The sequence below is a fragment of the Convolutriloba macropyga genome, chromosome 4, assembly GCF_964194025.1.
Source record: "Convolutriloba macropyga chromosome 4, txConMacr16.3, whole genome shotgun sequence".
Taxonomy (NCBI): domain Eukaryota; kingdom Metazoa; phylum Xenacoelomorpha; order Acoela; family Convolutidae; genus Convolutriloba; species Convolutriloba macropyga.
This window is the reverse complement of record NC_134471.1, coordinates 27978877-28004368: the sequence shown is the minus strand read 5'-3', so window position 1 is coordinate 28004368 and position 25492 is coordinate 27978877. Positions and strand designations below refer to the sequence as shown.

The 25492-nt window shown below is 35.3% G+C and overlaps 2 protein-coding genes across 3 annotated transcripts in view; one reads left to right on the top strand and one right to left on the bottom strand.

The window, feature by feature from the left end:
• Window positions 1-9989, top strand: part of LOC142338358 (uncharacterized) — a 28746-nt gene extending 18757 nt beyond the window's left edge. The window contains exons 2-3 of the mRNA XM_075388072.1: window positions 3325-3474; window positions 9640-9989. Of these exons, the coding sequence (XP_075244187.1) occupies window positions 3325-3474; window positions 9640-9910 (421 nt within the window). The 3' untranslated portion in view covers window positions 9911-9989. The remainder of the gene's footprint in view (window positions 1-3324; window positions 3475-9639) is intronic.
• A 5528-nt stretch (window positions 9990-15517) lies between these two features.
• LOC142337573 (4'-phosphopantetheine phosphatase-like) overlaps window positions 15518-25492 on the bottom strand; it is a 43541-nt gene continuing 33566 nt past the window's right edge. Inside the window, exons 2-6 of one of the 2 annotated variants that reach the window (XM_075386900.1) lie at window positions 21633-21668; window positions 20881-21033; window positions 19875-20040; window positions 19471-19640; window positions 15518-17730 (exon numbers count right to left, since the gene is read on the bottom strand). In XM_075386900.1, the coding sequence (XP_075243015.1) occupies window positions 15991-17730; window positions 19471-19640; window positions 19875-20040; window positions 20881-21033; window positions 21633-21668 (2265 nt within the window). In that variant the 3' untranslated portion in view covers window positions 15518-15990. The remainder of the gene's footprint in view (window positions 17731-19470; window positions 19641-19874; window positions 20041-20880; window positions 21034-21632; window positions 21669-25492) is intronic. The other variant, XM_075386901.1, reaches the window with a different exon arrangement.

Below are 25492 nucleotides of genomic sequence, written 5' to 3'. Positions count from 1 at the left end.
GTTGTACCAAACCGGGTTGTACCAAGAACAAAAACTCTTTGAGGAAAATAAAACCGTTATAAAGAGTAAATTGTAGTTCAATAGACAAGGGGCGTGGTTTGTCTATAGAGATTCTGAGCTAAAAGTTAACAGAATTAAGATTGCCAAATAACAGAAATCCATTGTCTTTTTTTTATAAATATTTTCAAAAACTATAGCCAACGTAGGCTTTAGACTAAAAAAATAGGCAATTTATTTTGCAATTTCTTCAAACACTAATTGCGCCTGTTATGAGGTTGACTTAGTCTTAAGACTATAAAATAACACTAAATACAAAAGGAACTAAAAAATTTCAGAAACAAATTTACGAAAACAGTTTTGAAGCCAATAAATTTTTAAAAAATTAACCTCGAGAAAGTTATATTTTAATTTGAGTCTCCTTTGAACATCGTAAAGTCTTTTTTGTAAAAGCACTACCGCAAAAAAAAACAAAAAATTGAAATTTATCTAAATTACACAAAATTCTTCTGAAACAAATTGTTTAAGCCCTGAAGACATCAGTCAAAATGCTTAACAGCCAGAAAAGTTATTGTTTGTTTCACCAAAACATTAAAGAGATCTCTCGATACTGAGGCCTAGTTACGAAAAAGATGCAACAATGTAAAATACGGAAAAAACGCAAACCAGAACAAAAGGCATAAGTTGAAGCATACCGTTACTTTTTTCTGAAAAAATTTACTTTGAAAGTCAATAACACCAATAGCTATATACCAATATCAGTTATTAAGATCATTTATGTATCCATAGTTGATCACTGAGACCTTTAATTACCGATTATTTGGCATACGACAACAAAAATTAACAACAAATACATGGCAAAAATAAAAATATCTACCAATTTCTGCAAGAGAACGGTGTCACAGCTCTTAAAACCAAATGTTATAACGATGAAAACTATTTTCACTTACGACTTGTGTGAAACTTGTTTCAGTAAGATTGTTAAGTAATGTGACAATTTACCAAAGAAACAAAAACAGCAAGAACGGGCAATCAAGCACAAAAATCACAAACTTTTGTATGAAATCTCGTAGTACCAAAACCAAGAAACCGTTCTTTTAAAACTATCAGCCACAAAATTAGTTTGCATTCAATAACAAAAAGTATGACCTGTTTTTACTGACAATAAGGTAAAAGTTGACAGAAATAAAACAAAAAAACTGACAAAAAAATCACTGAAATTTCATTAAACAAGTACATTCAAGGACATAAGAGACATTGGGTAACAATCGACCGCATGCTACAGGTTCAATTACAACTCTTGGAGAAGCCATTTGCATCTTTTAATGGTTGGACTTAAAAATTAGACCGCAAAAAGAACAACAGTTGAAGGTAAAACACAAGCACTCATTTAAAGTTTACTTAAACTCTTCTTCAAAGCCATAAAAACCATTAGGTCCTCTGAAAACAAACTATATCTATATTCGGTCTCATTTTAACGCAAATTGGAGCTGTCATTAAGGGAGCCAAGAACCAAAAAAAAATTGTCAGTAATTAACATTAAAAAACAAAAGCAATTTATTCTGAAAAAGGCAGCACCAAAATAAGCATTAAAAAAATCCTGATTGTAAGAATCCATGATGATATCAAACCTATCCTTGACTTTGCCGCACGCCCATTAAACCACTCGAGTGTTCCATTTGTTTGCGAATTAGACCAATTGTTGAGTGAAATACTTCAAATATTAAAAAAAAAACATTGATGAATTTTGTATAATTATCGAGTTAATTTTGTAAAAAACGGCGAAATTTCCATTCCAGAAGGCTGTTATAGGGCGCCGAGTCGAGTCTCAACTAAATTTTTATGGAGTTTCAAAAGATTGTGTCAGCGATTTCTAGGTCTCCACTTGGTGGCAAACTTGATCAAAGCGGGCCAAAAATGCAAATTTTGTGCAATTTTTGTTGACAAGTCTGAATTTTGAAAAATTTAACAAATTTTTTGACACAAGAAACTCCAATCAAACAATTCAGCAACGCTCTTCTATCTCTAACCGTAACAATAATACTCTACCGTTAAAAATTAAATTAGCAATTTAATATTAGCAGATTGTGCCAAATTTTAGCAAAAATTACCTAAACTTTTAACAAAAACTGTCAAATATTTACAAAACTTTAAACCTCAATAACTCCCTCTAAAAAATGAAATTCAAAAAAATCTTTTTAATTCCATATTCTAGGATGTACGCGCTTTTTAATTATACCGCTCAAAACTCTATGTGATGAATATATCGATCGGCCAAAATTGGCTGAACAAAAAAACCCATTTGAGTATATAGTTCCTCCCTCCCCACTAAAGTGGGGGTCGTAACAATAAATTTGAAATCGTCAGATTTTTGAATGAAGCAAAACAAATTGACACAGAAAACCATTTCATGAGATCTAAACAACTGAGTCGAAGGCGTATTGATATTCCGTTCCTCGATATTCTGAGTGCATTGCGTTAAGGAAATTTATGAGAGCATGACGTTTTTGTTTCGCCATTTTTTTGCGAGTTGTCGGATTTTTAATGGAAACAAAAAAATCGGGATCAAAAAGAAGCCCAATAAAAACCAAATTTTAATCCTTGAAAAAATATTTTGTTCTCTGATTGTGTGCTTTTGCGCTCCCAAAAACAAGTTTGGTATTCTCAATTCCAAGAAAAAGAAGCTCAGTGTGGACTCTTGTTCTTGTAAACGCTTGAAAATTCCAACATAGTACTTGAAATTTTTTCATTATATTTCATTAACACAGTTTTCATTTTTGCAAACAACAATTATAAACCCGAGTTACTCATCATTGAATTTTGGATATATTGCCTCTCATAAAAGGTTGAAAAAACATCAGCTTTCGAAGGCGATTGTGAACGGAGCGAATACGAACTTTTGCTGTTCTTTATATCCATCACAAGTAATCGTTACAATCATCTCGTCTCAATTCAAGACCATCCCTTCATATCCCAGTTTAAAGAAGCTTAATATGTAGGTTGGAATATCTCCGGTGTGAAACACAGGTTTCTAAGAATCCATCAAAGTATATTCGCTCATCCACATTTTGAAAAATGTCATTTTGTGACTTCTGGCATTAGAGTTGCTTATGGAGCTCTTTCTGAACTGCAATTTGTGGCAGTGAACATTCTGAAAAAAATCCATGGAAAAAGGAAATGATCAAATATAGAAAACGGGAAAAATAAGAAACAGAGGGTGGGTCTCTTGAAGCTCGCCCTTTGTTCATTTTTCCAACTTCTAGGTATTTACGTAGAGTAAGTTTTAACGATCCTTGAGTGTCTTGAAGTCCACTCACTGTCTTTTAGGAGACTGAAAAAGAAGGTAAAGTATACAGATTTGGATGTGAAGCTGCCTCGATTCAAGATGGCCACCACCATTGACTTGATGCCACTAATGAGACATTACGGCATGCGAACTGCTTTCGACTCCAGTGAGGCAAACTTTCTTGGAATAAGGTTAGCAGTCCAATTGACGTAGATTATGAAACTGATGAACACCATTGTAATTAATCCTGCTGAAGTACGCGGCCACAACCCCCTGATTAGACCAGGCATGGTAAAAAAAATCTATAATGAAAATTTAAATTTAGAGGATCTTAAGTTTGGAGCAATAGTGGTTGATTAAAAATGTTAATAGTTATACCTCGCTCACACGCCCAGATTATCACGCTTTTGCTTACATTTGTTCTTTTGGCACTTTCATCAGCAAAGTGTAGTTTTGATTATCTTCCCTCTCATAGAAAAAGATTAAAGACTTAGTCTTTACGCCTCCCTTATGGGGTGGTAGGATTAAAATGAACGATCACACTTTTGAGATATCTAAAGCTTGTACCTTTGTTTCGACCCAAAGAATAGCGCTTTTTTATTGCAAGACAAAGCTAACTAATTGAGAACCAGATGAAATACAATAAAGCTTCTTTATGGCATATGCCATACAGTTACACCTTGAAGACGTGGAGCTGCAAATCTTTTTTTAACGAATCAAATTAGCAGAACTGAGAAATTTTTGAAATGTACATTATTAGGCATTCGCACAGCAATACTAAATGTCACCACCTCAGTGCACTTCGCCACGAAAGAATTTATTTCTCACGAGTACAAAATATAGATCAATTAAATATAATTTATTTATAAAGAGACTCGGAGGATTTATTTATAAAGAGACTCTTTAGGAAAGATGTGAACGGTTATTTCCGAACTTTGTTAATTGATAGCCGATTGGTTAACAATGCTTAGACTTAAGACCCTTCGTATGTGCTCGTTATTCCATTTTGAAGTATCAAACAAATTTTTCACAATCTCGGAACTGCAAAAGTTATCTTACATGATCTTATTCTGTTGATGAACTTCTCAGCTCCTTGGGACGCAAAGAATGCTACAACTCTGGCTCAACTATATGAATTGAAAATGCTTGCGAAATTTTAGAGTAACACAAGTAGGCTCGGTAATGTGCGTACCCACATAATGTTCCGACCCCGCTCATCCACATTCTTGACTTGATTGGCTACCAAATGATGTAGAGATAGAAAACTTTCAAAAAAAAAATACATATCGTTAAATAAACAACCAATGGATTACAAAAATGCCACGCTAGAGGGCCGATGAATGTTGTTCATAAAATGACTGCTAGAAAGAAAAAAAATAAAAATCAAACAACATTTTTTTTGATAAAAACTCGATGTCTATAATAAAAATCATAACAAAATCAAACTCGCATTAGATAAAACCTAAGCAAAACAATAACTTATGCTTCAATAGAAAAGATATGGGATCTGTCCTCAATGCGACTGGTTAACAGGTCCACAAAAAAGAGCAAAGAGGTGCAAAGTTCAAAAAATCGTTTATTCTTTTGGAAAAACAATTAATTTCACAGTTATTAAAGTTATCAGATACCAACTGAAATCATCAAAAAGTTCATGTGTATCTCCATATTTCAGCCAATGGTATCTACGATTATTGTTATAAAATAAAAGGAAAACAAAAATCCTTTAGATTGCACAAATATATAAAATCTCAAGCATTTTATAAAATCTCGTAGTAAGAGTAGTAATAAGAAGATTAAAAAGATTAAAATATAGCTGACTGGAATCGGTTTCTGATGTGTTTACAGAGGCTGAGCTACAAATCGACCGAACAATTAAAAAAAATGAAGCTCAAAAACCCCAAAGTTTCTGAAAACAAATTGTTTCACAAGTCATAACAGACTAAAGATTTCAACTAATAGCCTTGGATTAGGTTGCAACACCTCAGAACGCCATTTGGTAATGTTATAAATGGGACTAAATCACCACACTAGAAAATAACATCAAATACAGGCCGAAGCCAAAATTTCAAACAATTTCACCACACCACAGTGTTCACGGCACTATATTTATGAGATGTTATCTGCAAGAACTGTAAATCATTATTTTCTCATTTTAACATCAACGAGTCTTCCTTACAAAAGGACTACGTAGACATAAAAAGAAAGCCAAAAATTGAAGTATAGCAGTCTCGAAATTTTTTTCACGAAAATAAATGGTCGAAGCAATCAGTCACAACGTATAACCAAGCGAAAAAACGTTTGAATCGACAAAAGTAATTGGGTCTTCAAATAATTGAGATTGAATATGCATGGTGACAAAAATGAGAGCAAAAAGAGTTGAAAAAATTCTTTTTTTAATTTGATTTGAAAGTCATTAAAACAGAAAACTAAAATTGAAATCTTTAAATATTTTGAGTTATAAGTTCTGGAGAAGCAGTTGAGACCTATCGTTATCAGATTTATGGCGTACAACAGCAAAAAGACAGACAAACATAGGCAAAAACAAGAAATCCACAAAAATTTGCGAGATAACTGTCTCAACCCAAAAAGCATAAAGTATCCAACCAGAACAATTGACATATCCAGATACGCCTTTCTCCAACATTATGTATTTTCTTTACTATACTTTCTGTCAATTGGAATCAATAATAATGTGATAGTTCGATAAGGAAACAAAATGAACTCATAAAATGTGCAAAAATACTCAAAAAAAATTGAAAACGCGTAGTATCAAAGCAAAAAAACCATTAGGTGAACATAAAACCATTACCTACAATAATTTATAACTCACATGAGCCTGTTTTAAAGGAGACTGCACCTTAAGTTGAGAAAAATGAGGTAAAATTTCTTCAAAGTTCAAAAATTTACCAATTTTTTCTTAAAAGAAAAATGTATTCAAAGTCATAACATCCCTTAGATAATCATTGAAAGAATTGTCTAGATTCCTTTATACCTCCTAAAGAAGTAACTGGATCGTTGATTGGAGATACTAAGCATTGGGCTACAAGTATAACAAATGGAAGCAAAACTCAAGAAGTCATAAAATTTTTACGAAAACAATTGCTCAGAGCCGTAAAAACCATGAGCTTTAAGCTGAAACCGTGATAAAATCTCATTGGGTTTTGTTTATTTTAAATGGTAACTGTCATTAATTGAGCCCTGAATTGAAATTATTGTCAGTAATTTACATAAAAAATATTTGCATAGCGGAAAAATTTAAAAAAAAGTTCGCGCCCCATTATCTAGTAGTAATTTTTTTATCGTAGGTATCCATGGTGAGATGATCAGCCCAAATTGTGCTACGCGTCTAACAAAACACTCCTTTGTTCAAATGGTGTCAAAATAGATCAATTTGTAACTAAAATTTTTCGGTTTGTCAAAAAATAAATGTTGCAATTTGTACAATTATCGAGTTCAAATTCGCAAAAAAACTGAAAAATTGTTCGTAAAATTTAGTGACCAATACAACTCAATTATAAAAACTGCATCATAGAAGAAACTTCTTTCTTCATTGCATTCGTCAACCCGTATAGGCTAACCTTTACTACATCTGTCCTGACCGACCTAAAAAAAATGGTTGAGAGGACTACGTAGACATAACAAAAAGAAAGCCAAAAATTGAACAGTATAGCAGTCTCCAAAATTTGTTCACGAAACTAAATGGTCGAAGCAAAATCAGTCACAACATAAAACCAAGCGGAAAAAAAGTTTGAATCGACAAAAGTAATTGCGTCTTCTAATAATTGAGATTGAATATGCATGGTGACAAAAATGAGAGCAAAAAGAGTTGAAAAAATTCTTTTTTTAATTTGATTTGAAAGTCATTAAAAGAGACAACTAAAATTGAAATCTTTAAATAGTTTGAGTTATAAGTTCTAGAGAAGCAATTGAGACCAATCGTTATCAGGTTTATGGCGTACAACCGCAAAAAGACAGACAAACATAGACAAAAACAAGAAACCCACAAAATTTTGCGAGATAACTGTCTCAATCCAAAAAGCATACTTTTCAACAAGAACAATTGACATATCCAGATACGCCTTTCTCCAACATTATGTATTTTCTTTATTATACTTTCCGTCAATTGGAATCAATAATAATGTGATAGTTCGACAAGGAAACAAAAATGAACTCATAAAATGTGCAAAAATACTTAAAAAAAATTGAAAACGCGTGATATCAAAACAAAGAAACCATTAGGTGAATATAAAACCATTACCTACCATAATTTATATCGCACATGAGCCTGTTTTAAATGAGACTGCACCCTAAGTTTAGAAAAATGAGGTAAAATTTCTTCAAAGTTCAAAAATTTTCCAATTTTTTCTTAAAAGAAAAATATATTCAAAGTCATAACATCCCTTAGATAATCATTGAAAGAATGGTCTAGATTCCTTTATACCTCCTAAAGAAGTAACTGGATCGTTGATTGGAGACACTAAGCCATTGGGCTACAAGTATAACAAATGGAAGCAAAACTCAAGAAGTCATAAAATTTTTACGAAAACAATTGGTCAGAGCCGTAAAAACCATGAGCTTTACGCTGAAACCGTGATAAAATCTCATTAATTTTTGTTTATTTTAAATGGTAACTGTCATTAATTGAGCCCTGATTTGAAATTACTGTCAGTAATTTACTTGAAAAATATTTGCATAGCGGAAATATTTTGAAAAAAAGTTTGCGCCCCATTAAAATCTAGTAGTAATTTTTTTATCGTAGAGATCCATGGTGAAATGATGATCAGCCCAAATTGTGCTGCGCGTCTAACAAAACACTCTTTTGTTCAAATGGTGTCAAAATAGATCAATTTTTAACTAAAATTTTTTGGTTTAAAAATATCTAAAAAATAAATATTGCAATTTGTACAATTATCGAGTTCAAATTCGCAAAAAAACTGAAAAATTGCTCGTAAAATTTAGTGACCGATACAACTCAATTATAAAAACTGCATCATAGAAGAAATTGCTTTCTTCATTGAATTCGTGAAGCCGTATAGGCTAACCTTTACTACATCTGTCCTGACCGACCTAAAAAAAATGGTTGAGAGCTTCCTACAAGTCATTCAGTGTGGTAATAAGTCATTTTTGACAAAAAAATGTTAACATTTCATCTATTACCCAGTGCTAATGAAGGTGCAATAAAAAACGTTACACCACATAAAAGCAGCCAATGTGCGGCACAAATAAATGGAAATGAACACAATTCTTTCGGACTTTACGACATCAAAATATTAACATCAGAAATAAAGACAAGAGCACTATAGCTCCCAGGTTGAGACCTCGACTTATGAAAAGACTAATTCTCGCGCCGTTCCCATGTCCAATATTGATCATAATTGCACTGTCCATCAGCACATATTTAACGTCGAGGTTACGTCTTTTCATAGGTCCAGCTAGGCTCTCTTCATAGCAATTTAAGTTCGGGCATGGTTTTTCATCGGTCGAAGCAAGAGTCTTTTCACAAGTCGAGGAAAAGTGGTTGTTTTGGCATTTTAATTATTCATTCGCAATTTTTCTGTGGATGCGCAAGTATCCACAAGCAATACCAAACTGACATTGCAACAGGTGGTCAAACAGAAAATTGTTTAAATTTCGCCAAAAATCAAGAAACCTTGAATTCTTGTAAATTAGTTGGAAGTATATAATACAAAATTGTTCGGCTGAATGGAACTAGTTAGCATAGCTAACATTCGTCATTTTGAAAATAACAAGTTAAGCATCATATTTCTCAGTGATGTTGGTTACAAAAAAACGACAACTTTTGATAATTATATTAGCACAATTCTTTAATTAATTAAAACTTTCTAAAAATAGAAACTATTAAGGGCAATGCCCGTTTTCGTTACATGCAATTTCAGACTCTCAAAGTTCCTGCAATATTTTCGGTTCTAGCATAAAAATTTTCGGTCGAGCCAACGTCCAGCAGCAATAAATTGGGTTGAGCTTAAGTCCAGCAACAAAAGGCTTAAGTTCAGGTCAAGCTAAAGTACAGCGTCAAACAAATTGGTCAAACTTAAGTCTAGATGATTGATTTTAGTCCAGCATGGTCTTTTCATAAGTGGAGGCCTAAACCTGGGCTACGCGCAAATTTACAACCATAAAAAATTTTCATTATGCCGTTGGAGAACAATAGCGCAATTTTCATTGCGGTTAGTCTTTTCAATCCAATGTTTATGTTTATCATTCGTTCCTCTGTTCATAGATAACCCTAACCAAATTTTGTGGTATCCTTTATAGTTGGAAATCGCACTAAAATTTTTTATTTACTCAATCAAATATTTCTTCATTATTATGCAAATATCTGTTACTTGTTTCAGTGAGAAACCGGGTTTGCACATTGACCACCTGATCCAGAAATGCTACATCTCAATAAGCGAAGACGGAACAGACGTATCAGCCAAACTAATTCAGAGTCAAGCCACTCTGAACGACACTCTGACCATGAAGAAAACTTCGAAACCATTCTACGTCACACATCCTTTTGCATTTTGTGTATTCCAGCCACACAGTGGGTTTATCTTGTTTGCTGGTATTGTTGTTGATCCCCACATTGAACACCATAAACCAACGCATCCTCCACCAAAATGAAAAACTGATGAATCTAGTTGACTGAAACCACTGTAAATTTATGCTTTCTTCGCCAACTTTCATTTCCAGAAACTAATATTACTGAATTCATTTTAAGCAAAATAAAAACACACTCGCACTTCAGCATTAAAGAGAAAAAAAGGGTAGCGGATTGAACATATTCAGCAGTCAATAAAATTCAGAAGTCTTTGTTAATTGGTTTTGGTAGAACAGAAACAAAATAGATCATGAAACAAAATGGTGGCATAGTTATGAAAATACTCTAATTGCTCGGTGTAAACCATGCTTAAGAGGCACAAGGAATAAGATCGGGTGACGAGAGCCACACATTTGATATACAAGAGCAGTTGGTGTAGTCATGCACAGAAGTTAGGCTTGCACTTCCCGGGGGGTGGGAGGGGGGGGGGGTCGAGGCATTTTCAGAGCAAAAATCTTAATAATAATGCCCTAAAATGCGCTAAAACTTCATAGCAAATGCGCTGGAACCCCTTGAATTTTCAAACCATTCAGCATTCTGGCTTTGACTAAGTCTGGAACCCCGCTCTCACTCGTCTTCGCCAAGACTATTTGTTCTCCAATTCTTACCATTTAAACAAACCTTTTATTAATAAACCGGTGTGTACGAAATGCTCCGCGAATATAAGAAACGCTCAGAAATTTCTGCGCATTTATGTAAGTTGAGCGATATTCAGTGCATTTGTTAGATGTTAAGGTAAGATCAAATTAAAAGGCAAGAATTATAGCAATCAGTGGTAAAGAGTACTGAAATTCACAGAAATTAATTAAGAAACGTGCCAAACTCAGAAGACGACTCGATTAGGGTTAAAAGATTTTAGTTCAATAAAAAGCAGGTCCGAAAAAACTATCTGAGTGTATCTTATCTTGAAACTATAAAAACTGACATTCTCATTGAAAACTTAATCTTGATAACTGGTGTACGTGCGATCGTTTGTATTATTTTTTTTCAAAAAGTACTTTGGGCGCACCAACAAAAGGGATAGCAGCCAAGTCTGTCAAAAAAGCTCTTAAGCGAGTTCTGAGTATGAGTATTACAAGTTATGACAAAGCATTCCAAAAAACTCAAAAGAGATGGAATGAGAAATAAAGAGGGAGAGAGAAGAATAAAATTAATTCAGATACAAATGGCGAGAGAGAGAGAGAGAAAGAGATTAAGAAGCGAGATTGGACGTTTTAAAAAGGAATCAGAGGAACAGAAACAAAAAAACAGCAAACAACAAAAAAAACAACAACAAAACTTGAAAAAGAGGAATTAGAACAGAAATTAAAAAGAACGAGAACAAACAGGGGCAGCAGACAGAGAGAGAAAGAGAGAGAGAGAGAGAGAGAGAGAGGGAAGGAGAGAGAGGGAAGGAGAGGGATGGAGAGAGAGAGAGAGATAAAGATCGATTAAACCAAACGATACGAGCAACGAAAACAAAATGAGATTGATTCGAGTAACATACGAAAGAAAACCACAGACAGGACAAAAGAAGGAGGTTAAAAGCAAAAACTGAAAACAGAAAAAAAACGAAAGTCTGGGAGAAGGTAAGCCAAAGGGACTGAAGAGAAAAGTAAGGAACTAAAAAAGCAAGAGAAGGCAAAATCAAAAATAAATGGTGAGCGAATCAAGAACTAGAAAGAACGCAATGCAGAAAAAAAGCAATGCAGAAAAGAAGATTCCGAAACAACCGTAAAAACATTGAAAATACAGTAAAAGAAAAGGTCAGTTAAAGACACAAAAATAGAATGAAATTTAAAGTTAAAGAACCGAGAAAAAAAAGAGAGAGAGAGGGGGGGGGAGCGAGAGAACAAATACTAGAAAAAACTAAAGCATGAAGAAAAAGGAAGCTAAAAAAGAAACCCAAATCATGAGAAACAGAAAGTACACGATCGGAGAGAGAAAGAGAGAGCGTGAAAAGAAAAAACAAATTTGAGAGCAAAAAGAGACATGATCAGATTACGGGAAATAAATTGAAGAGCAGGAGAAAGGAATATCACACAATGGAAGAGAAAACGATACAGAAACAGAGAGAGTGAGAAACGAAAAGGTGCTAGGGAAAAGAAAGAATGATGCTGAAAGAAAGGTGAGAACAAAATAAATAAAGATGATAGAAAACTTCAAAAGAGGAGGTGAAAACTGAGAGATCGTGGTTAAAACAATGATTTCACATGGCGCTTATAAAAAAAATTCGTTGGCAAGCTTTCGTAGATTCTTTCAAGAAGTGAGCAAAGTAAACAACTGAGCTAAAGGACTGGATATTGCCACCATATTTATCATTGGAAAAATTTGACATTCTAAAATTTATGTACCTTTATGTTTTTGATGCCCTCATGATGAAAAAGTCCTCTATTCAACGCTAAAAAGCTGTAGCTAATTCAAGACAGCTCAATATTGGCATATAACGTTTTGGCACCTAACTTTGGTTTTCATTTCGGATTCTTCATTGACACTTGTATTCACAAGTTTAATGAGTTCCTATGTTTCAAAAGGCTTTCCTTCAGAAACATGTTGACAAAACAATTTTCGATCATCTATATTTTAATCATAAACGTTTTGGGTCAGTGACTTTTCATTACAAATTTTTAAGACACTTTCAGAAACAATTTTTTGACCATAACAAAAAGCAAGTTTTTTCCGGTCATCGACATTTTTGCCTTGACACAGTTGCGATCAACCACCTTTTCAGTATTTAAGCCTTTCGGTCACAGATCCTTTTCTGGTCAAGTTTTGGGTAACAAAACCTTTCTTGAACAACTTATTGGCCAATTACTTTTGACAATTTATTTTCGGCCATTGACCCCCTTTTTCATTGAAAGACCGGTTATGGTCTTTTTCTATTACCGTTTAATGACCTTTTAGCAAACTTCGCTTGTTGTCCTTTTTAAAAACCGCTTAACCGTGCTCTTAAGTAGTACTGTTAAAACATGGTGCTCCAGTGAGGCCTCTAAACATGCAGTTTTGTGTGCTCACGCGTTTAATATATAGATAGATAGATGGTTAACAGATTATAGTTCACTACTGGTTCACTTTAAAACAGTTGCTGACAACAGCCACAGACGCAAAAATTTCTAAAGCAAGAAAAAATAAAAACCCGAAAAAAATTTGCGTAAAACTTATGTAAATGATTTTTGTCCAAAAAGTGCGAAGTATACAACTAATAAACCTTAAAGGCCACTATGAACTTTAAGCCTTTAAAATTTCAGTTGTTGCATCTCAAATTAAAGTCCGACTTTGTTTGCATTTTTATGTTCTTCGAAAAATAATTGCGTATATAACAGAAATTATCAGTCAACAGAAGAAGGGTATTCACTCACATACACTGATTCGACTGTCAGGAGACTATTAAACAGAATCACAGCGCACAAAAAATTGTTTTGAAATTTGAAACTCGCCTTTAAGTTTAAAATAACTACTATCAAATGTCCGATTTTAAAATAGCAAAATGTGTAGCTCTATCAAGGTTACAAGATTCTGCAAATAAAACTTCGAAATTCCTACCTTCATCTCGAACCCCAATACGTGGTGTCAAACACATGGTAGATTTTCTCACAGTCACTCAACCGACGGTTCAACAGACATCGTTTCTCTATGAAATACTCGTTATAAAAATTGTTTCTCGAAGTTGTTTTTTGCAAATTTTGCGTGCTCAAAAAATCTCAGAACTGCTATACCCAGTTGGTACTGCAGAAAAATACGGAAACTGTTACTCGATTAAATCAAATCACAACCGACTAAAGACGGAACATTTGCTCTCAAATGGTTGACCAATTAAAAAACATAGCTGGCAGATTGCCAGAAAATAGCCGCAATAGCGTAAAAAAACTGCAGTCTCAAAAAAAACTGTAAAAAAGATAGACCAAAAAAACAGTCTTTTCATTGAAAGCTTAGATATTATATTTTGATTAGGAATCTGAATAAGTTATTGCTGCCTCTATCAGCTGCTCTTAAATAACCTTCATTTATAGTGACACATTCACTTGAGCTTATCTCTTTGAATTAAAGTGAAAGTCATTTTTGAGAGTGAGGAGAGTCACTTGTGAACAAAAATTTAATCACGCAAATGAACAAAAAACTCGCACCACTAAAAGCGAAAAATGACGTCACGCACGCGCTTCAGTTGAAATTGCATGAAAGAATGAACAAAAAGTGGTTGTGACGTCATATGCTCGTAACAAAAACGACGAAAAAACATAGCAGGACAAGTCCTGACGTACAATCCAAAGAATTTTCATTGACTAGACAAACAATTAGACCAAGAACAGACTATGAGTAAATTAGGAAAACCATTTTGAAAAAATCAGTTAAAAAAATTGAAAAAAAAACAGAATCAATGTCAAAATGTCGCATGTGAACAAAAAACCACAAGCGAGAAATAGAAATTTGGTTCAAACAAAAAATTAGGCCTAGAATGAACTATTAATGGATTGGGAAAACCATTTGAAAAAAATTCGATCCAGAAAATTGAAAAAACAGTAAAAATCAGAGTGAAATTTCCGCATGTGAACAAAAAACCACTACTGAGAAACCAAATTTTTGTTCAAACACCGTTTTCTCGCTCTATTTGAAAATTCGAATGAAATCAGTTCTAGCCACAAAACCACTCACTTTTTCGCTCCACTTCATTTCGGCGTGACCAAGATCACTACTCCCATTTGATTTCAAGAATCATGAAAATGTGTGAACAGATCTTAACATAAACCGACTGATATCGGAAGAATTGCTCTTGAACGACAGGCGGGTGGAAAAACATTTGACCCCGTCGGGGTACGAACCACTGACCTCCCGATCCCTAAACAGATGCACTTCACACTCGGCTATCAGGCCCTACTTTTTATGCTGCAACGTTTTTTATATTAGCAACAAGCTTTATTTCGGAGTGAGAGCAATAGAGATCACTCAAATATGAAGAACAAAAGCGTGAAAAAGTCACTTGAGAAGTCAAAGAATGTTCTAGAAAAGCGAAACGGTTAAGCGAAAAATTTGCATAAAAAAGACCAGCACGTTTACAATACTTGCTATGAAATTTGTTCAAGAGCAATTAAAAGACAGCGGCCCAATACATGTCAAATTCTTTGAATGGTAAAAAAGGAGAGCGCCCAAATAATAGCCGTTGAGAGGCTGACGGCGGCTATTAAAAACTAATTATGGGAGAGCTAACCACAGGAGAGGGAAAATAGTGACAGAATTCATTATGGGTTGCTAGAGTTCGGGATATTACTACTCTAAAGATCTTCGAATGATATAGATCTATTAGACCATTAAAATGCGAATAAAAGGAAAGATAAACTGACGAACGTCGTTGCATGAAAAAGACCAGCAGGACTAATATCGCTACACACTTCATTTGAGAGCAATTAAATATAATTTTTGACCAGGCGCAAGATCTAAGTTATTGCAATTACAGTTGGCTTGTGACTCCTACGCCGCCCAACAGAACGTCGTAATTCACATTCCACAAATCCTTTTTTCACGCAATGACCACACGCCATCGTTTAGTATCAAACACTCAATGTCAAAAATTAATTCGCCAAAAACTTTCCATCTTCATGCGACTCATCGCCTTAAGATGTCAACATATTCTTACAAAGGCAGCTATTTAAAAAAAATCAGGGTTGAAAAATATTAAATTCAAGTTTGCAAATTCCAGTACCAACTATATATACTAAATTTATAATTCTAATGTTTTAAAATCTCTTTGGTTTGTAGTAACAAAGGCAGGATTACCAACGTGAGTCATGAACACAATGAACTAATTAAACATAATGAACAACGTTCAAAACGTAGCTTTGTAACAGCAGTCGCTAAGTTAACTGTTCCAATAGTTTCTCAACTGTCCCCTCCAAATGCATTTCCAATGTAATTTGGTTAGCCCAGAAAAATAATTCATCCAACTTTTTCAAAAATTGCATCCAATTATTTCAGAGCCAGTAATTAATATACGGAAATACAGACCAAGAAAATCTGTTTCATAAGTAAATGAGCGGTATTTGTTCATGATATGTTAATGAAGGTAAATTAGTGTGATAGATTTGGTTGTGTATGGGGTGGGCTGGGGGCAGTTTCGAAATCAGTTAAATACTCAAACTGAACAACCAATTTCAGAACCCTGTTCAAATTTGCACACAACCGAAAATTTGTGACAGCCTCCCATTTGCCTTCCCAGTTCTCTGTTCTTGATGACAGCTATCTTTAAAGCATCACAGGAGAACTCCGCTTTCAAATTTGTATGAATCGCTCGCCCCATACCTGTCAAAATGACCAAATCTGTTTGTAGTTTATACAACATTTCTACGAGACAGTAATCAATTCTGCTGAGGTCGAGGCAAGGCGAGTAAGATCCAGTTTCGGCTAACAATAGCATTCCGTTGTCCAGTGCTGATTTAATTTCGTCGCATTCGCCAGCTAACAGCCCAATTTCTAGTTTTAATTCCACAAACGTGACGTCATTTAATGCAGGGTAAGTGTTGCTTGCCAGGATGACTTTGGTTTTGCGTCTGATGAGATACAATGCAAGAGGTAAGATTCCGAGGAATAAATCAAATCCACTGTTGTCCACAAATATTAACGCACACTGATAATATTTGGCGTTTACACCAACCAAGGCACCCTTTAGTTCCTCAAAATTATCAATTAACCATGGTCTGGGTTCAATCAACTCCCTGGCGTTTGAAAAGCCGAAGCCAGGTTCGAAATACTCAGCAACTGAACTCGATCCCCAGTCAAAGAAATTGCCACATAAAGCACCGTAAATGATTTCAAGAAGCTCAATCTCCCCTTCTAAGGAGTTCAAGTATTCCATCCTAGCACTGAACTGTCGCTTTGCAAGTTCGTTTTCGTTCTGTTTCTTTTGAAGGAAGATGTCATGGTATCCCGCATCTCGTAATGACTTCTGGTTGAGGTTGAGGAACACACGGACAGAGCAAGAGCCCTGTGCTAAAGGTTGTGCCTCTATTCGGTCGAGGGCACTGCTGTAGAGCTTTTTATAGAGTTCAGCTTTCGTAGTTGATAGCGGGTCATACCCTAACGCAAGTGCATACATCCGATCAACTTCCTTCCTGAAAATTGATAGCCAGAATTCACGCTTAACTTTGTCACCGGCAAGATCAAACGTATCGGCAACGTACAATTCGGGGTTCCGCAGCAATGGCAATGGTTCCAATAGAGAATTAGAGGAGTCCAGCTCGAACATGTTAATTTGGTTGAGCACCCGACGGCTGTTTTCCTCGTCCGTCATATTGAATGAAGTGTCGAACATGTAATTCTCATCCCAGGAATACTTCTCAATATCTTCCTCCTCAGTACCTTTGAGAAAAGCACCAATAGCACCTAAGTAGCCCTCATGTCGCAAAAAGAGGGCTTTCACAGACCCATCGGAGAAGAAATCCACCGCAAATGATATGGTATGCATGGTTGCTCGATTGTTTCGGATAAAGTACCCACCAAAATAGATTTTGTTAACATTATGAATTCTAGCATACAGACACGCAATCTGGCCGATACCATTGCTGATCATATGCAACAGGCTTTTAGCTTTATCGGAATCGCTGAATTTAGATTTATCGATATGCTCATCGCGAGATCCCCGCACCGTTTTGCCGAAAGAGCTTGCAGTCAGGTCGCCAGGTAGTCCAAGTTTGTCACATTTTCTGCCGTAGATATCTTTGACAAGCATGTCAACGTTATTGGAATGTCCTTCAGTAGAAAGCTCTAAAAGTTCGTCGAAGCCTTTGGCGTTGGTGAGGAGAGATCCGATTCCCCAGAAGGTACCTCCACCCATTGCAGTGCCTCCGATTCTCTTGAAATCGCTTGGTGATGAAACCTAATATATCATACTTAACAAATCAGGACGAGAAACTAGAGTGACTTTGCAACTTTTCGCCCCAAAACAACAACCAAATCTAAATGGCAACTCCAAGATTGCTAGAAAATTCACATTAAAATAACCGAAAAACGTCGGGCGAATTGCTCTCAAACGACCGGCGAGCGGTTGCCTTCGTCAGTAGATTGCCATGGTTTAGTGAGGCTAGCTTTAGCTTGATTCGACTCTGCAACTTTTAGTTTTCTAGCCATGTTAGTAAATAAAAAAACTGATACTCTAAAAAATTGCAAAAAACTGCAATTTAAAAGAAAAGTTTCCAGATTCAAGTAACCCATCTGCAGGAGTAAAAAAGTTTCGTTGGAAAGAAATGATCGGTACTCAGAAAAAGACAAAAAAATTCAAAAATTTTGAAAACAATCGCAAACTGTAACAAAATCTTGCTAAAATTCAAGATATTAACATATTCAAAACCATTTCAGTCTCAAGAGACTATACAGTATCCCTATTTCAAGCTTTAAATAGTTTTACTGGCTAAAGATCCGCGAAATTGGAACATGATAATAATTTTCCAAAAAATTAAAAACAATTTAAAACTTATCAAAAAATTCCTAAGGCAGGAGTCATAAAAACTTTGATAACCATTCCATTAACTCTAAAAATATGCAACAGCTTATTATCAAACATTGGAGGAGGTCTTAATGACCCTGGTGCCGGAAAAAAAACAAAAAATTGCAAAAAGATTGAAAAAACTTGAAAAAATTGCGAATATTTAAAAAAAAAATGCTTAAATTTGTGATATTAAAATCATAGAAACACTCCGTTACATCTAAAAACTATTATCAGTAATCTATTATCAAACTCTACAGGAGTTTGTGTGGCTCTTGAGGCTGGAGAAACCTAAAAATAGCAACAAATTTCAAAAAAAAAACGTGAAAAAATGCAAGTTTTAACAAAAAATTGCAAAAATTTGTGACATTAAAAAGTTGAAAACTATTCCATGGAAATAAATTTTTCAGCAATCTATTATCAAACCCTGGAGGAGGTTTCCTGGCATCTGGTGCTCGAAAAACTTATTTAATGATAATAAATGTTAAAAATTTTTTAAAAAATGCAAGTTTTTAAAAAAAAAAATGCAAAAATTCGTAATGTTAAAATGTTGAAACCATTCCATAACAACTAGAAACTATGCAGTAACCTATTATCAAACCCTAGAGGAAGTTCCTTGACACATAGGGCTGATAAAACTCAAAAAAGACAAAAATTTTCAAAACGCTTGAAAAAAATTGTGCAAATTCGCGTGTTTTTAGCGAGCGGTTGTTCGTCAGTAGCTAGCCAGTGAGAGGGGGGGGGGGGATCTTCAACCTCTAAGAACCGCCCTTCACACCATAAGTATAAGTCTCCAAAACAGTTTGAGCTGAAACAGAGCTGAAAGGCTCTAATACCACTTAATGCCCTTTTAATACCTGTTTATCCCGTTTTTGCGGACGAAAAGTCAAATGGGTCAGAGGAAAAATCGGTCGAGCGAAAAATCGCAAAAAAAGACCGACAGGACTAATATAATTGCTACAAACTTTGTTTGAGAGCAATTAATAATCACCAGAGTCTGATAAAAAAAACAACGACTAACAGATTCGTTTGCCCTGAAGTTGAAATTAGCCTTAGACTACTCTTTAGACTGCTCCGATTAACGCCGTTATAGGTTTTGTAAATAAGACCCAAAATTTAATTTAACCCTTTTACCTCTAGTATGCTGACCCCCGATCCAATGTTCACCAACAAATACGGGTAGTCGACGTTCTCATAATTATGGAACACGAATGGATTCGTCTGACCCTTCTTGTACTCGAACACTTCATTCCTGATATTCTTGATGAGAAAGTCACAGCCTTTCACAATGCAATCCATCTCACCTGAAAAAAGAACACTACTCATCTTGCCTTTGTTTTAAGTAAACATCATAAGCAAGTCGTGTATTAAATATTAAGTATTAGGCATATAGACTATCGCCAATGAAGACTAAATTAAACTCATTAACTAATTAGGAAACTAGTCAATTAATGAACTTGAAAGTAAAACTTGATTACCAGTATATCGGCAACCATAGCAAATGAAAGTTTTTAACGAAACCTTAATTTGCTTTTCACCTTCTGCATCCAATTTGCATCCGAGCTGTGAAGTGATGACTTCAGCGTACTTGAGAGCACCTCCCCCTGTCGCTTTTACCACCTTGTCCTTCATCATGTTCTTACTACAGTGCACCAACTCGCTCTTTAGGAACTCCAGACACTGCTCTATGTACTTGGTCTCTGCCTACAACAAGATCAGCGTGCGATTTTGACGGTACTGTTAGCCCTGTTATAACATCTGGCTGGTATAAAAAAATTCAAAGAAAAAACGGCAAAAACACCCAAAGTCTTTTGGTTTAAACAGAACGCTAATTTGCGCTCGCAAATAATGTTACGACGGTGCATCCTCATTCTTGGCTCTTTTTTACAAATTGAACAAAAAACAGGAACCTTTTGAAACAAGACATTAATTAATCCATGATGTTAAACAGATAAATTGAAATTAAAGCATGTGAAGAAATGAGAAAAAATGAAACATGTGAAAAATTGATAAAATTGAAACCTGTAAAAAATTGATGACTGTACAAGTAAGGACAGACAGTAGTACCAGTGCAATTTCCATTTTAATTGATGAAATTGGAGAAAGCTGAGACACCTTCAAAACCTGACGGCAGAAATTTTGGCCAAAAATTGGGAAATAACAAAAGCATTTTTTTCTAAGCTATCCAGCAATTATCGATGTTTTTAAACTTTTGCCTAGCTTGTGGAACCAACTGCATTAAAGACAAGGAAGAAAGCCTACACTACTTTTATTGCTCCAATGATCAATTACGCTTCTGTGTTATGGAAGTCAAGCAAAGCAGACCGATCTGTACAAGAGTGCACGCAGAAAAAAGCAGTTCATTGATAATTGGCTCGGCGCAGCCTCACTCTTATTACGCATCTCAAACATTCTTAAAGCTTTCAAAATTTCTATTTCCACCATGACCGCATTACATCTCGACATTAAACCAAAACAAAAAACCTTTAAAATTAGCTTAACTTAAACAGAACATTTGCGGGAGTGGGACAGGAGTAAATGTACCTTGATGAAGTGAAGACGAAACCCCGTGGAGTATTCCTCACTTGTGACGGGTATGCCAGGCACAGATCCACTGGATTCAACACTGCCTTGATCTGGACTGCTAGGAGTGTGTTCATCTTCAGAGCAGGAATAACGCGTCTCTCGACGTCTCACCTGCAGGAGAACACTAGTTGTAAAACTTATAAAACTATTTCAAACCAACATAGCTGGTCAATCAGATTAACTACAGTCAGTGAACACAAAAACCTTTTTGTACAGTTGCCTCGTCAACAATGTCAACAGGTTTTAAAACTTGAAAGCCAATCAAGTGGATTATCGATGGTAAAGAACGCTAAATTTTGAAAAAAAAGTCAAGTAACTGTAAAATTCAGATGACATCAATATATATTACTACAGGCGGACCAGTGAGCACCCCACCCTCCCTCAGCCAGCCCACAATTTCCCGAATACATTTCTCATGGCATGAAAGTCATCGCCACAGAGAACGGTGTAGTTGGGCTCGCTATTATGTTATAAAGAGAGGTTACGAGTTACTGTCTATGCTTTAACGGTAGAAAATAGATAAAGAAACGTCTCAACAGTCAAATTAGCTCACACTATGGGCTACTTTAGATGGTACGATTAAAAGTTAAGCCAGACTAAACAAATTTGAGTAAATTGATCAGATTCCTGATTTTCCACTTTTGAAGCACAATCCATGTTCAGCCAGTAAAGAAACAACTGAATTCAACTGAATGAGTAAAAGACGCTACCGTTGAATTGCTATTAGTTGCCATGCTGTGACGGACCTGTAAAAGGGAACAAACACAGTCGACGATAAAAACATGGCCGGCAGATTGCTGGAAAATAGCCGCGATAGACGCTTGTGGCTTTTCATGGAATTGAAACAACTAAAGAAATAGGATAGACAGATTGCCCACCAGTCCTTTAATAGACTACCCGAATTTTTGGCTAATATTCGGACTGTCATTTTTATTAAACACATACGCTCCTTAAGGAAAAAGCCCTAAGAGCTTTTTCAAAATTAATATTCGAAATCAAAACTTAAGGCTAATACTCAAGAATTAGGGCACATACCTTTGGCACTACTTAGGGCACATACCTTTGGCACAATGTTCATAAAATATAAAGTTTATTGAGTCAGTTCAGAAGTCATTTTTTTAGTGAGGTAAGTCACGCAATTGACCTAAAATCAGAACAAATGACGTCATGTCACGCACACAAATTTTAAATGCAGAGCAGTGAAGTCACAAAAAATTTAAAAAAACAAAATCAATGTTTGCATGAATCAATGATCAAAATCCACAATATTCGAGCTCACATGCATCAGAAACAAATACAACTGAAAAAATCGGTTTGAAGCCTAGTTACTTTTTCATTTTCTCAAAAGTTAGAAAAAATTTTTAAACTAGTCAGACGGCTTTTCCATTAAAAAAAACTCAATACGATGACTTCCTCTGATCAAAATGAAATACCTAAATACAATTCCTTCATATTAGCTCTATACTTTTTATTCGAAAACTGAATAAGAGAGCAAAATTTTCGGCAATTCGAATTTTGTGAAAGACAAGTAGTGGAGTGATGAAATCAATTATTTGAGGAAATATTCCAAGAAAAAGATAAGAGAACTTACAATATAATGTAGCAACAAAATCAGCAAAACCAACGCTTAATAAATTATAAATAACTTTGGTGTTCACCAACAGAAAAATTCTCAAAAAAGTTATTTTTTGACGAGCAAGGAAGTAATGAAATCAATCGCACAACAACTGGGCATTGAACAGACTCGCCAAAACCTATTTTTTTGGTTATAAAAAAACTAACCCTTAAAAACTTCAAATTCCATTGAGAAATGATTTGATCTTTGCGAGAAGGCAAAACTGTTAAATGAAGCTACTTCACAATAAAAACTTAAACAAATTTCAACAAGTTCAATTTGTACAGCTCAAATCAGGTTTCCAACACTAATGAAATCAAATCAATTAAACATGGAAAATTGGCCACAGAGGGCATCATCACTTGCTCGAGCTCTTCGTAAACGATAAGCAGTTCACATTTAATTGAAATTAAATAGACTACAGAAATAATCTCGAAAAGACACAATTATTAACAACAAGAGCTAACTAAAAATGACAACCTCAATAGTGGCTGAGCTCGCGCCGTGTTTACTCGTACCTAGTCTGACTTCTGACGCTATATATTTTCGGTAAAGAAAACGAATGGTCTCAATGCTAGAACAAAAAGATTCATACTGGCAATTAAAGCGATTTAACATAGTCCCAATAGCAGTCCAATGGGACCAGTCAAACTGGAGTCTTAAAGCACATAAACCAAACAGATTACTCGGCACGGTCACAACTCAAAAATTAACTGCTACTTTCATTATTAAGAACATAAACTAGTAAACGCATTGCTGAAAAAAACAAAAATTTTCTTTAAACAGAAAATCTATGCGCGCAGTCGTTAATGCGAAATCAAGCTAAACCCATTAATGAGAAATCATTACTGAGAAACCAAGCTAAACCCAAAAAATTCAGATTTATGAGAATAAATGCCAAAACCGTTTCACATCAACTGCATACATTGCAAAAAACTGCAACTTCATGGGAGACAGTAGGAACTTTAATTATTGACACTAAAATGACATCAACAAAGACTCTAAAAACGGGCAACAACAAAAGTCAAAAACATTTATTGACAACAAAAGTCACTTAAAAGGTTAAATTTGAAAAGAAATCATCAAACATCCTTAATTATGACTCATTAAAGTAACAAGAGCAAGCGATAGGACAAAATAACTATAAAACGGGCAAACACCGCAAATTTGTCAATTTGAAAGCCAAGAGCGTCTAAATCAAATGAGCGGTTGGTCGCCTTTGGTAACCGAAACAACTCAAGTATACACCATAACAGCACTAGTGTCACTTTTTAAAAAGATTGGCTCAAAATCGAAATGCAAAACAGCAAAAAATCCGCACTTAGCAAGGACTAAAATGTCAAGGAATAAAAAATTACTTCAAGCACTTTCTAAACGCAATTCTAAAAATGCAGATGGAGGAAAAATCACGCACGTAAAGTACTCGCTTTTCACTCCGTTTATTAATACTAACTCGCATTTAATTTCGCCTAAACAGACGGCAAAAATGTGAACCAATCTTTTAAAAAGGATAAAACCATCAATCCAAAGAATTAAATCAACTCATAACCTGCATATCAAAGTTTTTCAAGTAAAGTCAAACTTTGACAGTCAACAAAAGAACACAATCTTAAATGCGCATAATGAACAAGTACCCATTTAAATTTTTTTCCCGAAGAGTAGTACTGTGAAGTAATCAATATTAATAACCCTTTTTTAACTATTGACATCACACGTCCTAAGATGCGCATATCCTGCTAAAATCAATATGAGACAAAGTAAACGGAGCAGAAATGAGGACTCTGGCAAGAATCAAACTTCTTGTAGACTAATGTCGTTGAAGTAAGAACATGCACAAAACGTAATGCTATCACATTCAACATAACTCAAGAGGAAAACCAGCGAAAGCAAATCAAAATATGGCGCGTGCAAAAAATCTCAAAAATGGAAAATTGTTCAAACATCAATTTCTCACTTCAAAAGAAAGTCAGTTCGAAAAATCAACCTTCAAAACCTACTCCTTTTGTTGATCTCTCCATTACTCCAGCGTGACTTGAATCACCGCTCCCAATTGTTGCTCCCAAAATTAGCCTGTTGTTAACTGCGCTATTCAAAAAAGGGGGTTGATCAAACCGGCGGATGTTGATACCCAAATAAACAACAGCACGTTGAAGATCTGGTTGCCTCCACCAGCCCAATGGTGCGAGGACAACTACTTTTTGAAAGCGTTCACAGATAGGAACAACGTATAAAACAAATTTTGCCACCTTGTTCGATGACTGTATACATAACAAGTTTTGGATCATTTCCTTTTATGCCCACCCAGCTTAGTGGTTGCATACTGTTTGCACACCCAGACGAAAAAGCCAAAATGTTACACTGATTCATAATGATTAACAGCACATGCTCTATAACTGCAGAGTGCATAACGTACAGCGGTCACAGGATGAGATCCAAAGCTATTGTTTCCGTGTTCTACAAAGGCGGGGACGGAAAGAGTGTTTTATGAACTACCAATTGGTGCTCTGCGGAAGTATGAATGAAGGTCAAAAACAAGGAAACGGACAACCTCTGGAGCAACTCATTAAAACTTAGATTAATTATACGCGCCTATTTATGACATGGACACAAAGCAGCTGTGTGCAACAGGAAAAGAGGTGGGCAACTCGTTCTACACTTTCAAGCTCCCTCCTACCAGATGTGTCATTTTAGGTTGAAGACGGCACAAAATATGGATACTTAGAGTTGCAGGCGTACTTCAGCAAATCAATGTACGTCTTTGATGGTCAGGGCGTCAAGAATAACGCAATGCAGGAACTACAGACACTCTCACTCCTAAAACCTGACATTCATCAATCTGGCCTAGAAACAAGACCCAAACAGCGTTTGCAAATAGGGTGCACGCTCACTAAAGAGTTTTGTTGGAGGATGAGCAGGCTCAAAATGGCCTAAAAGATAATTCTTCGAGCATACTCG